The sequence below is a fragment of the Bos mutus genome, unplaced genomic scaffold, assembly GCF_027580195.1.
Source record: "Bos mutus isolate GX-2022 unplaced genomic scaffold, NWIPB_WYAK_1.1 CTG918, whole genome shotgun sequence".
In the NCBI taxonomy this organism is placed as follows: Eukaryota; Metazoa; Chordata; class Mammalia; order Artiodactyla; family Bovidae; genus Bos; species Bos mutus.
In genome coordinates this window covers 1-12697 of record NW_027220393.1, presented here as the reverse complement: position 1 = coordinate 12697, position 12697 = coordinate 1, and the positions used below count along the sequence as shown (strand labels likewise).

The following is a 12697-nucleotide window of genomic DNA, read 5'->3' as shown; positions in this document are numbered from 1 at the left end:
CCATGGGCAAGGATAGCCCCTCCCTGCTTCCCCCTCACCTGACCCATGTCCCATCCCCCCTCAACATCGCTGCCTGGGGAGCCCCAGGCCCCGTCCGTCACACACTCCTCACCTGCTCTGCTATCGACCTGGCCCCGTCTCAGCTGAGGCTGTCCTTCCACAGTTCCCAGGGGCCTCTGTGCCCAGTGGCCTGAGTCACCTTCTCCAGGCTCAGTGGCCCTTCCCACACCAGTAGATCTGGGGTGGGACCGGCTGAAGCCAGGAGCCAGCAGCTGGCACCGAGGGACAGTGAGCAGCCAGGCCGCCACCCCCTCTCCTGGTCTGGCTCCTGGGGGCCCAGCCGGACTTTTGTCCTGGCCCAAAATCTCCTGCAATTTAGGAACCACTTTTCCTACACCTTCCCTTAACTCGACCAACTTCAGTGGGTACCTCGTAAGCTCAAAAGTCCTTCAAATGGGACAGAATTTGCTTCCGTGGATGCCTGGGAGAGGGCTCTGGCACCCGAGGCCCCACAGGAAAAGCCTGGCAGTTTCCAGACATCCATAGCCTGACTGTGTGTGTGTGGCCTCCAGGGACCGTCCTAAGGCAGGATGGACTGACTCAGAGCACGGGCGGCCATCCTTGCAGCCGCCACAGCTGGCCTGCCCTGGATGCCCTGCCCTTGCACACGAGGTGAAGTCACCTCCCTGAGCTTACAGCAGAGGAGGGACGAGAACACAGAGATGGTGCCCACAGCCCTGAGGACCCACAGGAGGCCTGGCACGGGAGGCAGGCGCAGTCAGGTGGGCGCCCAGGCTGTGTGCTGTCCTCACATGTCACCCTGAGGTCGCCCTGGGTGTGCGACCCACCCCCCCCGAAGGGTGAGTGCAGGGCCTTCTGTGTAGATGAGTGAGTTCAAGAGGGTGGGTGGTGTGGTGCTGCCCTCTGCACCCTGCCCAGGCAGCCCCGATGGGCACTGAGGGCTCCTCCCGGGGGCAGCAGCACCAGACGCCCAGACCCCAGGGCCAGGTGGGCCAAATCCCTCGGGCCACTCTCAGACCCCCATGCTGGAGGGATGGCTCTGCTGTGCTGAGCAAACCCACCCACCAGGACCTTCCTGAGTGTAGCAAGCAAGCGCTCAGCACCTCTCGTTCCGCTTGCTGACAGTTCCTGGTGGGGCATACCTCTCTGGGGGTGCCCAGCCCAGCCCTCCTGGCTCCTCCCGGGAACTCCGAGGTTACACATGTGGTGGTGGGTGGGGATGGCTGGCCAAGGCCTCCGGGTCCCACTGCCCCCAGCTCTGGGTGGGCATGGGGCCGGCCATGCAAGACCCTCTGCTGGAGGCAGGTGAGTCTGGGCTCACAGGTGGGGCCCCAAGGCCCTTCCATCCCTGGCCGCTGTACGTGGGACCAGAGCCTCCCACAGGACCAGGCCCACAGCAGGGCTGGGGCAAAGGAGGTATGGGGTGTCACTGACTCCAGAGAAACCCAAGCAGGCACCTGAGAGCAGGATTCTAACGTAAGTCTAGTGATGAGAAAACGTGTGGACCACACACACAATTGTGTGCACACACACGTACGCACCCCCCCACACCCCTCAGCCACACACAGCACGCAGGGCTGATGGCACCAGGCTGGCTCTGGCTGCTTGGTCTACCCACAACTTAGCGTTCCCTCTGGTCCAGGAGGGCAGGGGAGCAGAGAACTGCATTTGGGGGCAAGTGTGTTGGGCTGTGGCCACAGAGGATGCTGACAGACAAATGCTTGCCCCCCTCAGGCCCCCACAGCCAAAACATCATCCCCACGCTGTTTAGTCTCCACTGAAAAGCAAAGCTTCCGAAAAGAGTGATTTTTAAGCTATTATTGGTCACACCTGAGAGTGAATGAGTTTATCTGCTCTTTCCTGAGTGTGGGGAGGGGGCACAGGATGGCTTGGCCAGGGCAGCAGGTGGGGCGTGAAGGGGAGCAAGGCAGGGCCTGGGAGGGGTCAGTGTGGCTCCTCCAGCCTGGCAGGTGGCACAAGGGTGGTGGGGGCCAGCCTGGGAGAGGTGCACAGAGACACTGGTGCCACCGGATGGAGGAAAAGGAAGAGGAAAAGGAAGAGGAGGAAGAGCAGGAATCTGTGTGGACAGGGTGGCGAGGCTCTGTGCAGATGCGCAGTGCCCGCAGCTGAACAAGGCACAGGGCACGCCTGACCCAACAGGGGTGCGGGAAAGATGCCAGCCAAGCCACAGGGCACGCCTGCCCCAGAGGGGTGGGGAGGATGCTGGCCAGCGTCCTCCTGGATCCAGTGTGGAAAGCGGGTGGGAGAGGCAACCAGCGTGGCTGCTGGCCTGGGACTGGCTCCTCACACCTGTGGGACAAAGGGCGGTTAGGACAAGGGGGTTCCCGGGGCAGGGCAGGGATGCCCCCTTTTCCCCAGTGCCCCCATGCTGGGCAGAGCCCAGGCCTGCAGGGAGGACTGGGCATCTGCTGGCCCCCATTCTCCAGGGACAGCCGCCCCAGCCCCTGGGCCCCCACTCACCTAGGGACCCAGTGGGGGCTCTGGCTTCTTCCTCCACTGGGGCCTTCTGCCAGCTGCCAAATCCCTCTGCATCTCCTGGTTCTGGGCATCAGGACAGAGACCGGGCTCAGGCTGCTGCAGAGCCCCCTGGCCCATCCCTTCCTGGGGGAGGACCCCAGGCCTTCCTCCTTCTGCCTTCTGACCCATAGGATCCCCCATGGCCATCCTGTGTGCAGAGTATCTCCACTGTGCTCGGGGCTGTCCCTCCCCTGATGGGTCATCCTATTAAGAGAGGCCTGCAGGGAGACCAGGGCCAGAGGGGCATGTACGGAACCTGTGGGACCTGCTGTGCTGACTCCTGGGTCCTGCTGTTCCACAGTTTGAGCTGCGACTTCACCACCCCTGAGAGCTGCAAGTTCTCCTGAGAAGAGAGCTCCCACCATGGGGCCGGGCTGGCATCTCCAGAGGGGCCCCATCACCACATCTACATGGCCAGGCCACCAGACCCTCCCCAAGAGCTGTGTGCACAGTTGGGCTGGGGTTCAGAGATAGGCATGGCTGGGCCCTCAAGTCTGCCAGATGGACGCAGAAAAGCACGGAGCTGTCCCGCAGTGCTCAGGCTCCAGCTCTGAACACCCCAGCCTCAGCAGCCTGCAGATGCCTGGTGAGCCAGAGCCACTCACCTTGTGCCTGGAGGCTGGGCCCTCTCGACTCTGGCCCACCAGCTCCTTCTCGAAGAGGTGGCGCATGCTGGAGACATCCACAGGAGCCTCGAGGAAGTCAGTGCAGGATGGGTTTGCACACTTGACAGACTCTGATCTCTGGGAGCAGGGAGCACAGGCCACTGACCCTGGAGGGTGAGGCCTCTGGCACGCCCAGCACACTCCAGGGACTGGCCTGCTCACCTGTATGGCCAAGAGGTATTGCTCCAGCTTCGGGCGTAATTTGACCGAGCTGGCTGGGAGCCTCATGCTGGTACTGCAGGGCAGGAAGACAGGGCAAGACAAAGCAGGTGAGGTCCTGCCCACCCACGGGACACTGGGCCTGCCCCTGTGTCCCACCTCACTCTGGCAAAGAGAATGAGGCCTCTGTATACAGATGGTGGGGTCCCTGTCTTCCTGAGACACGGTCCATTTGGCAGAACCCCCCAGGCCAGGATCAGCTGCTGTCCCTGCCCTGTGGAGTCAGTCCCGCCCCAGACACTGCTCCCCTCCCTCCACCTTCCACCCCTGGCCCCCAGGCTCCCTATTCTAGATCAACCCCATCCTGCCCTTAGGCACAGGTGGCATGAAAGGCTCATGACCTGGGTCTGATGCCCTCCTGAACCTGGCGACCCCACCCTGGTCCCAATGCTGCTGCCCTTGCTGGCTGGCCTCCATGTGGACTCCGCTCCAAGTCCCTCCGTTAGCCGACCCTCTGTCCAGAGCTGCCTGCAGAGCTCTCCCCACCTCATGTCCCCTGATGCCCTCTGCCCCCTGCCGTCGCCCTGCTGTCTCACAGAACTTACCCCACCTCACACCCCCTGACGCTCGCCATCTTTTGCCTTCACCTCACTCTCACAGGCTGAGCTCCCCTGACTGCAAGGGGCTCCAGCCCTCAGTTCCCATCCTGAACCCCTGGATCCTCCATGCCCCGTGGTTCCTGCACATCTCACTCTGGAGTGAGGGCAGCAACTCCCTCATCCACTATGTGCCCCAAGTCCCCCAGCCTCGCCCACGACCACTGGCCTCAGAGACAGTCTTGGGGCAGGCGGTGCAGCCTGTGTGCATGAATCCCAGTGCTTGACTCAAAGGACCCCAGCGCACCCACTCGCCCCCCCAGCACCCCGTGGCTCAGGACTGCCCTTCCCAACCTCTCGCCCCCCCAGGCAGCTGGACCCTCCCCTTGCTGCACCTCAGGCCTCAGCCCCACATCAGATGAGCCCCGGGGCCCCCAGGCCCTGACCTGTGGTTTAAGGCCACCTCTGAGCTGTCTCTAGGGGGGCTCATCTGGAAAGAGAAGGAAGGTGCCAGTGAGTGGGGTCCATGGCAGCCATAGCCTTCACAAGGGAGGACTTGGCTCTCAGAACACAGCCCACCCTGGGTTCTCCCCAGCACTCCCCTCTACACAGACCCCAGCCACACCCCCATGAAAGGCCCACCTCTGGCCTGGGGCTCAGCCCCTCCCATCAAGCCAGGTCAACAGTACCCCTTGACACCCCCAAATCTTCTCAGGGTGCCTCCTGCCTGCCTCCCCACTGCCCCGAGCCCCGCAGGGAGGGGCCCACAGCAGCCAGGCTCACCCTGGGGATGGTGCGGGTGCTGGAGCATTGCAGGGTGCTGCTGAAGGGGGGCAAGACCCGTGTTGGTGAGGGGGCCTTGGCCTCAGCCTCCGTGCTGCGAGTCCTCACCTGGATGGAGCAGGGGGCAAGTTATGCAGGAGGATGGGCAGCCTGGAGCCCCACAGGCCTGGCTGACCCTAGCAGCTGTGGGGCAGTGGCAGCAGGCCAGTCCTCTGCACCTGCGTGCTGCCTCGGCTGTGGGGGTGCAGCCACAGGCCCAGGGCCAGGCCAGTGGATAGGGCTTCCAGGGGCGGCGGGGGGGTGGTGGGGGTCTTCCAGAAGCATCTGAGGCTTTCCTGGAGTCTGGGCCTGGGATGAGAGTGTGGTGTGGGTGCCAGGTGAGATCCCAGCCCAGTCCCCTGTCCTGTGGGCAACAGAGCAGGCAGGGAGGGGAGACACAGCTGGGGCCGACCTGGAAGGGGGAGGACAGGAGAAAGGCAGGCAGCCAGAGATGCCAGGAGGACAGCAGATGTGAGGACAGGAGACAGGGAGGCCGCCAGGGATGCCAGGAGGATGGGGAGGCCTCCAGAGATGCTGGGAGGACAGGGAGGCGTGGGGCACTGCGCACCTGCAGAGTGACAGGCGGGAGGCCGCCATCCTGGGACAGAGGCCCCGCCGAAGACTCAGGCTCCTTCTCAGGCCCAGTGCCCCACTGCCCCCCGGGGCTGGACGGGCACTCTGCTGAGGCTGAGTGCTCCCAGTCCTGGGGCCTCAATGGGGCCATGGCCCTGCCTGGGGCCGGCTGTATCTCGGGGACTGGGGTCTTCTTGAAGACGGTGGCTTTCTCAGACATCGGTCTCTTCTCTGAGTCGCTGGCTTTGTCTGGAACTTCCCTCTTTCCTGAGACAGCTCTCTCCTCCAGCACAGAGATCTTCTGGGACACGGAGCATTTACTGGGGCTGGGGGTCTCAGGGTCCAGGCTTGCTTCCGGCTCAAGTGTCTTCCCTGCAGCAGTCGGCTTCTAGGAGCCCGCATGTGCCCTGCCCACCAGGCCCCCCCTGCCAGGCCTGCAGTGGAGGAGTGGGTGCCTGCCAGCCCACGTTCTCCAGGGACAGCTGCCCTGACCCCGGGGCCCCCACTCACCTTGGTACCCAGCGGGGCCTCTGGCTTCTTCCTCCACTGGGGCTTCCTGCCAGCTGCCAATGCCCTCTGTGTCTCCTGGTTCTGGGTATCGGGAGAGACCAGGCCTAGGCTGCTGCAGAGCCCCTGACCCACCCCTTCCTGGGGGAGGACCCCAGGCCCTCCTCCTTCCGCTCTCTGACCCTCAGGCTTCCACACGGCCATCCCGCGTGCAGAGTATCTCCACTGCACTCAGGGCTGTCCCTCCCCTGATGGGTCATCCCACTATGAGAGGCCTGCAGGGAGACTGGGGCCAGAGGGGTACACACGGTACCTGTGGGCCCTGCTGTGCTGACTCCTGGATCCTGCTGATCCACCTGAGCCGTGACTTCACCAACCCTGAGAGCTCCAAGTTCTCCTGAGAAGAGAGCTCCCACCTTGGGGCCGGGCTGGCATCTCCAGAGGGCCCCCCTCACCACATCTACACGGCCAGGCCACGGGACCCTTCCCCAGAGCTGTGTGCACAGCTGAGCTGGGGGCTCAGCGACAGGTATGGCTGGGCCCTCGAGTCCGCCAGATGGACGCAGGAAAGCACGGAGCTGTCCTGCAGTGCCCAGGCTCCAGCTTTGCACACCCCAGCCTCAGTGGCCTGCAGACGCCTGGCGGGCCAGAGCCACTCACCTTGCAGCTGGCAGCTGGACCCTCTCGGTTCTGGCCCACCAGCTCTTTCTCAAAGAGGTGGCGCTTGCTGGCGACATCCATGGGAGCCTCAAGGAACTCAGTGTGGGATGGGTTTGCACACTTGACAGACTCTGATCTCTGGGAGCAGAGAGCACAGGCCGCTGACCCTGGAGGGTGAGTCCCCAGGCACGTCTAGCACACTCCAGTGACCGGCCCGCTCACCTGTATGGCCGAGAGGTATTGCTCCAGCTTCTGGCCTAATTTGACCGAGCTGGCTGGGAGCCTCATGCTGGTGCTGCAGGGCAGGAAGACAGGGCGAGACAAAATAGGTGAGGTCCTACTGTGCCTGCCCCTGTGTCCCACCTCACTCTGGCAAAGAGAATGTGGCCTCTGTATACAGATGGTGGGGGCTCCCTGTCTTCCTGAGACACGGTCCATTTGGCAGAACCCCCAGGCCAGGATCAGCTGCTGTCCCTGCCCTGTGGAGTCAGTCCCGCCCAGACACTGCTCCCCTCCCTCCACCTTCCACCCCTGGCCCCCAGGCTCCCTATTCCAGATAAACCCCATCCTGACCTCAGGCACAGGCGGCATAAAAGGCTCATGACCTGGGTCTGATGCCCTCCTGAACCTGGCGCCCCACCCTGGTCCCCATGCTGCTGCGCTTGCTGGTTGGCCTCCATGTGGACTCCGCTCCAAGTCCCTCCGTTAGCCGACCCTCTGTCCAGAGCTGCCTGCAGAGCTCTCCCCACCTCACGTCCCCTGATGCCCTCTGCCCCCTGCCATCGCCCTGCTGTCTCACAGACTCTCCCCACCTCACACCCCCTGACGCTCACCATCTTTTGCCTTCACCCCACTCTCACAGGCTGAGCTCCCCTGACTGCAAGGGGCTCCAGCCCTCGGTTCCCATCCTGAAGCCCTGGATCCTCCATGCCCCGTGGTTTCCTGCACGTCTCACTCTGGAGTGAGGGCAGCAACTCCCTCATCCACTGTGTGCCCCATGTCCCCCAGCCTCGCCCACGACCGCTGGCCTCAGAGACAGTCTCGGGGCAGGCGGTGCAGCCTGTGTGCATGAATCCCAGTGCTTGACTCAAAGGACCCCAGCGCACCCACTCGCCCCCCCAGCACCCCGTGGCTCAGGACTGCCCTTCCCACCCCCCACCCCCCAGGCAGCTGGACCCTCCCCTTGCTGCACCTCAGGCCTCAGCCCCACATCAGATGAGCCCCGGGGCCCCCAGGCCCTGACCTGTGGTTTAAGGCCACCTCTGAGCTGTCTCTAGGGGGGCTCATCTGGAAAGAGAAGGAAGGTGCCAGTGAGTGGGGTCCATGGCAGCCATAGCCTTCACAAGGGAGGACTTGGCTCTCAGAACACAGCCCACCCTGGGTTCTCCCCAGCACTCCCCTCTACACAGACCCCAGCCACACCCCCATGAAAGGCCCACCTCGGGCCTGGGGCTCAGCCCCTCCCATCAAGCCAGGTCAACAGTCCCCTTTGACAGCCCCAGATCTTCTCAGGGTGCCTCCTGCCTGCCTCCCCACTGCCCTGAGCCCCGCAGGGAGGGGCCCACAGCAGCCAGGCTCACCCTGGGGATGGTGCGGGTGCTGGAGCATTGCAGGGTGCTGCTGAAGGGGGGCAAGACCCGTGTTGGTGAGGGGGCCTTGGCCTCAGCCTCCGTGCTGCGAGTCCTCACCTGGACGGAGCAGGGGGCAAGTTATGCAGGAGGATGGGCAGCCTGGAGCCCCACAGGCCTGGCTGACCCTAGCAGCTGCGGGGCAGTGGCAGCAGGCCAGTCCTCTGCCCCTGCGTGCTGCCTCAGCTATGGGGGTGCAGCCACAGGCCCAGGGCCAGGCCAGTGGATAGGGCTTCCAGGGGCGGGGCGGGGGCGTGGCTTCCAGAAGCATCTGAGGCTTTCCTGGAGTCTGGGCCTGGGATGAGAGTGTGGTGTGGGTGCCAGGTGAGATCCCAGCCCAGTCCCCTGTCCTGTGGGCAACAGAGCAGGCAGGGAGGGGAGACACAGCTGGGGCCGACCTGGAAGGGGGAGGACAGGAGAAAGGCAGGCAGCCAGAGATGCCAGGAGGACAGCAGATGTGAGGACAGGAGACAGGGAGGCCGCCAGGGATGCCAGGAGGATGGGGAGGCCTCCAGAGATGCTGGGAGGACAGGGAGGCGTGGGGCACTGCGCACCTGCAGAGTGACAGGCGGGAGGCCACCATCCCGGGACAGAGGCCCCGCCGAAGATTCAGGCTCCTTCTCAGGCCCAGTGCCCCGCTGCCCCCCGGGGCTGGACGGGCACTCTGCTGAGGCTGAGTGCTCCCAGTCCTGGGGCCTCAATGGGGCCATGGCCCTGCCTGGGGCCGGCTGTATCTCGGGGACTGGGGTCTTCTTGAAGACGGTGGCTTTCTCAGACATCGGTCTCTTCTCCGAGTCGCTGGCTTTGTCTGGAACTTCCCTCTTTCCTGAGACAGCTCTCTCCTCCAGCACAGAGATCTTCTGGGACACGGAGCATTTACTGGGGCTGGGGGTCTCAGGGTCCAGGCTTGCTTCTGGCTCAAGTGTCTTCCCTGCAGCAGTCGGCTTCTAGGAGCCCGCATGTGCCCTGCCCACCAGGCCCCCCCTGCCAGGCCTGCAGTGGAGGAGTGGGTGCCTGCCAGCCCACGTTCTCCAGGGACAGCTGCCCTGACCCCTGGGCCCCCACTCACCTTGGTACCCAGCGGGGCCTCTGGCTTCTTCCTCCACTGGGGCTTCCTGCCAGCTGCCAATGCCCTCTGTGTCTCCTGGTTCTGGGTATCGGGAGAGAGACCAGGCCTAGGCTGCTGCAGAGCCCCTGACCCACCCCTTCCTGGGGGAGGACCCCAGGCCCTCCTCCTTCCGCTCTCTGACCCTCAGGCTTCCACACGGCCATCCCGCATGCAGAGCATCTCCACTGCACTCAGGGCTGTCCCTCCCCTGATGGGTCATCCCACTATGAGAGGCCTGCAGGGAGACTGGGGCCAGAGGGGTACACACGGTACCTGTGGGCCCTGCTGTGCTGACTCCTGGATCCTGCTGATCCACCTGAGCCGTGACTTCACCAACCCTGAGAGCTCCAAGTTCTCCTGAGAAGAGAGCTCCCACCTTGGGGCCGGGCTGGCATCTCCAGAGGGCCCCCCTCACCACATCTACACGGCCAGGCCACGGGACCCTTCCCCAGAGCTGTGTGCACAGCTGAGCTGGGGGCTCAGCGACAGGTATGGCTGGGCCCTCGAGTCCACCAGATGGACGCAGGAAAGCACGGAGCTGTCCTGCAGTGCCCAGGCTCCAGCTTTGCACACCCCAGCCTCAGTGGCCTGCAGATGCCTGGTGGGCCAGAGCCACTCACCTTGCAGCTGGCAGCTGGACCCTCTCGGTTCTGGCCCACCAGCTCTTTCTCAAAGAGGTGGCGCTTGCTGGCGACATCCACGGGAGCCTCAAGGAACTCAGTGTGGGATGGGTTTGCACACTTGACAGACTCTGATCTCTGGGAGCAGAGAGCACAGGCCGCTGACCCTGGAGGGTGAGTCCCCAGGCACGTCTAGCACACTCCAGTGACCGGCCCGCTCACCTGTATGGCCGAGAGGTATTGCTCCAGCTTCTGGCCTAATTTGACCGAGCTGGCTGGGAGCCTCATGCTGGTGCTGCAGGGCAGGAAGACAGGGCGAGACAAAATAGGTGAGGTCCTACTGTGCCTGCCCCTGTGTCCCACCTCACTCTGGCAAAGAGAATGTGGCCTCTGTATACAGACGGTGGGGGCTCCCTGTCTTCCTGAGACACGGTCCATTTGGCAGAACCCCCCAGGCCAGGATCAGCTGCTGTCCCTGCCCTGTGGAGTCAGTCCCGCCCAGACACTGCTCCCCTCCCTCCACCTTCCACCCCCGGCCCCCAGGCTCCCTATTCCAGATAAACCCCATCCTGACCTCAGGCACAGGCGGCATAAAAGGCTCATGACCTGGGTCTGATGCCCTCCTGAACCTGTCGCCCCCACTCTGGTCCCCTGCTGCCGTGCTGCCTTGCTGGCCTCCATGTGGACTCTGCTCCAAGCCCCTCCACTTGCCGACCCTCCGTCCAGACCAGCCTGCATAGCTCTCCCCACCTCATGCCTGTAAGGTGCAACCACTCCATGTTCAACAAACACCTCTCCTGTGTCAGGCCCTGCCACTTACAGATGAGGAGCAAAGACAGGCAGGGAGCTGGCCCAAGTCACACGGCAATGGGCAGGGGAGCTGGGAGTGGCGCCCAGGCCTTCACGCCTCTGTGGCCACGTGGGTTTGGTGCAGGCCGAATGCCCCACGGCCGCCTATCCAGGAGCTGGGGAGCTGCACACGAGGCTGCCCCAAATGGCCTGCAGCAGAGGGGCCCCTCCTGCGCCTCCACCCGCCCGCCCATGGCTCCGGTGAGTTCACTCACTGGCTGAGCCTCCTGCCAGATCTGCGAACTGAGCTTGTTCGGAGGTGAGAGGAGATGCATCCCCCTAGTGGGCCCCATCCTCACGGACAGGCATGTAGGGGCTCAGCCTCGGGGCTGGTGGTCAACCAGCAGCACCTCCTTCCCATCAGAGACCACAGGGGTCCACTAGCAGGAGGGGGCTGGGCTGAAGGGGCATGGTAAGCCCAGGGCCTGATGACCCCCAGGCCTTGCCCCTGGTGCACGAGCCATGCGCCCACCAGAGAGGCGGGTTGGCACCCTCTCAGGAGCATGGAAGGATGAACTATGCTTATAAAATGCCCAGGAAGAGCAGCCCAGCTCACCCATGCTGGTCCTGACTGCTGTCCTGACCAGGGTGGGGACCACAGAAGGTCATCCCACTCCCCAGGCAGGGGCAGCTAGTCCATCCTCACTAGGGTCCCGCCTCCCACCCACACCTCTCGGGGTCCGGTGGGTCCTTGTCGTCCATGGCGAAGCTCAGGTTCTGGTGTTGCCACTGGTGTTCTCGCTCCTGTTCCTCCTCATCCTCCAGGGTCGACTGCCGGGTGAGGCTGGGGGGGACAGAGGGTCAGCGCAGCCTCAGGGTGACGTCCAGAGCATCCCCATGGCCGACATCAGGGGGAGGGGAGCGGCAGGCTGGACTTCACCCTGCACCCGCACTGGAATGGGGGTCTACTTGCCTAGGTGTCCTGCAACCCCACTGCAATGGGAGTCCACCTGCCTGGGCACCCCTGCATCCCCACTGGAACGGGGATCCACCTACCTGGGCGCCCCACATCCCCACTGGAATGGGGGTCCACCCTGCCTGGGCAACCCTGAACTCCCACTGGAATGGGGGTCCACCCTGCCTGGGCACCCAGGGACATGGCAGGATGGTCACTGCTTGGCCCGAAGGAGGCAGGTGAACCTGGCAGAGCCCGGCTTTGATCTGAGGCTCTTAGATGAACAGTTACTGAGAAACATCCCAGCTCCCCAGCTCCCCCAGGATGTCCCAGCCCCCAGACAGAGATCCCAGATGAACCAGCCATCCCCAAAGGGGAACCCAGCATTGCTTTGCTCACTGCCTAGGCACTCCGTCAGCCTCCTTCACCTCCGAAAACCAGCCTTCCCATGGGTGGGAGTGAGGGGCACAGCCTGCCTCTAGCCCCTGGTCACTCTCCCAGCCATAGTCACTCACAGTCATTCATAGTCACTCTCAGAACCGTAGTCACTCTCATACCGGTCCCCCTCATAGCCACCCCCCGGACCCCACCTTCCACCATCCTGCCTCCAGCCCCATGTCCCTACAGCACCCTGCCCCAGCCTCCCACCAGTCATCCTCACCCACCTGCCCGCGCACCTACCTCCCCCCAGTGGCCCACCCCCATTCTAGCCAAAGAGCAAAGAATCTCTGAGGAACTGAGCTGGGCCAGCCTCCCACTGGGAACTGTGGGATCACAGATCCACCTGCAAAATACTGAGAAAGGGAAGTGAGCCCCACTCTGCACCAGGAGGGAAAGGGCTGGACTTCAGAGGGAGGACAGGACAGCCTGGAGGCCAGAGGCTGGGCCCATGGGGACGGAGGCCGAGCTTCCCCAGAGGCCGCAGGGGAAGCTCCGGGCTCTGTGGGTCAGGGGTACCATCCAGCACTCTCTGGCCCCGATCAGAAGGGTCCAGGGAAGGCAGTCCTCTCGCCTCCCAGCATCACTGCAGGGTAGTAAGGCTCCCACCTGGTCAGC

General features: G+C 63.9%; 1 protein-coding gene across 1 annotated transcript; it reads right to left on the bottom strand.

Moving 5' to 3' along the window:
• Positions 1-1841: 1841 nt before the first annotated feature.
• Positions 1842-11530, bottom strand: LOC102278136 (ladinin-1-like; the record flags this gene model as incomplete). The annotated part of the gene is made up of 20 exons (XM_070367057.1): positions 1842-2331; positions 2503-2583; positions 2816-2902; positions 3165-3302; positions 3387-3459; positions 4426-4469; positions 4763-4870; positions 5370-5675; positions 5885-5965; positions 6195-6278; positions 6542-6679; positions 6764-6836; positions 7785-7828; positions 8122-8229; positions 8724-9029; positions 9239-9319; positions 9551-9634; positions 9898-10035; positions 10120-10192; positions 11417-11530. Coding segments are annotated over 19 exons (2161 nt in total), but the record flags the coding sequence as incomplete, so codon positions are not given.
• Between the last annotated feature and the right edge of the window lie 1167 nt (positions 11531-12697).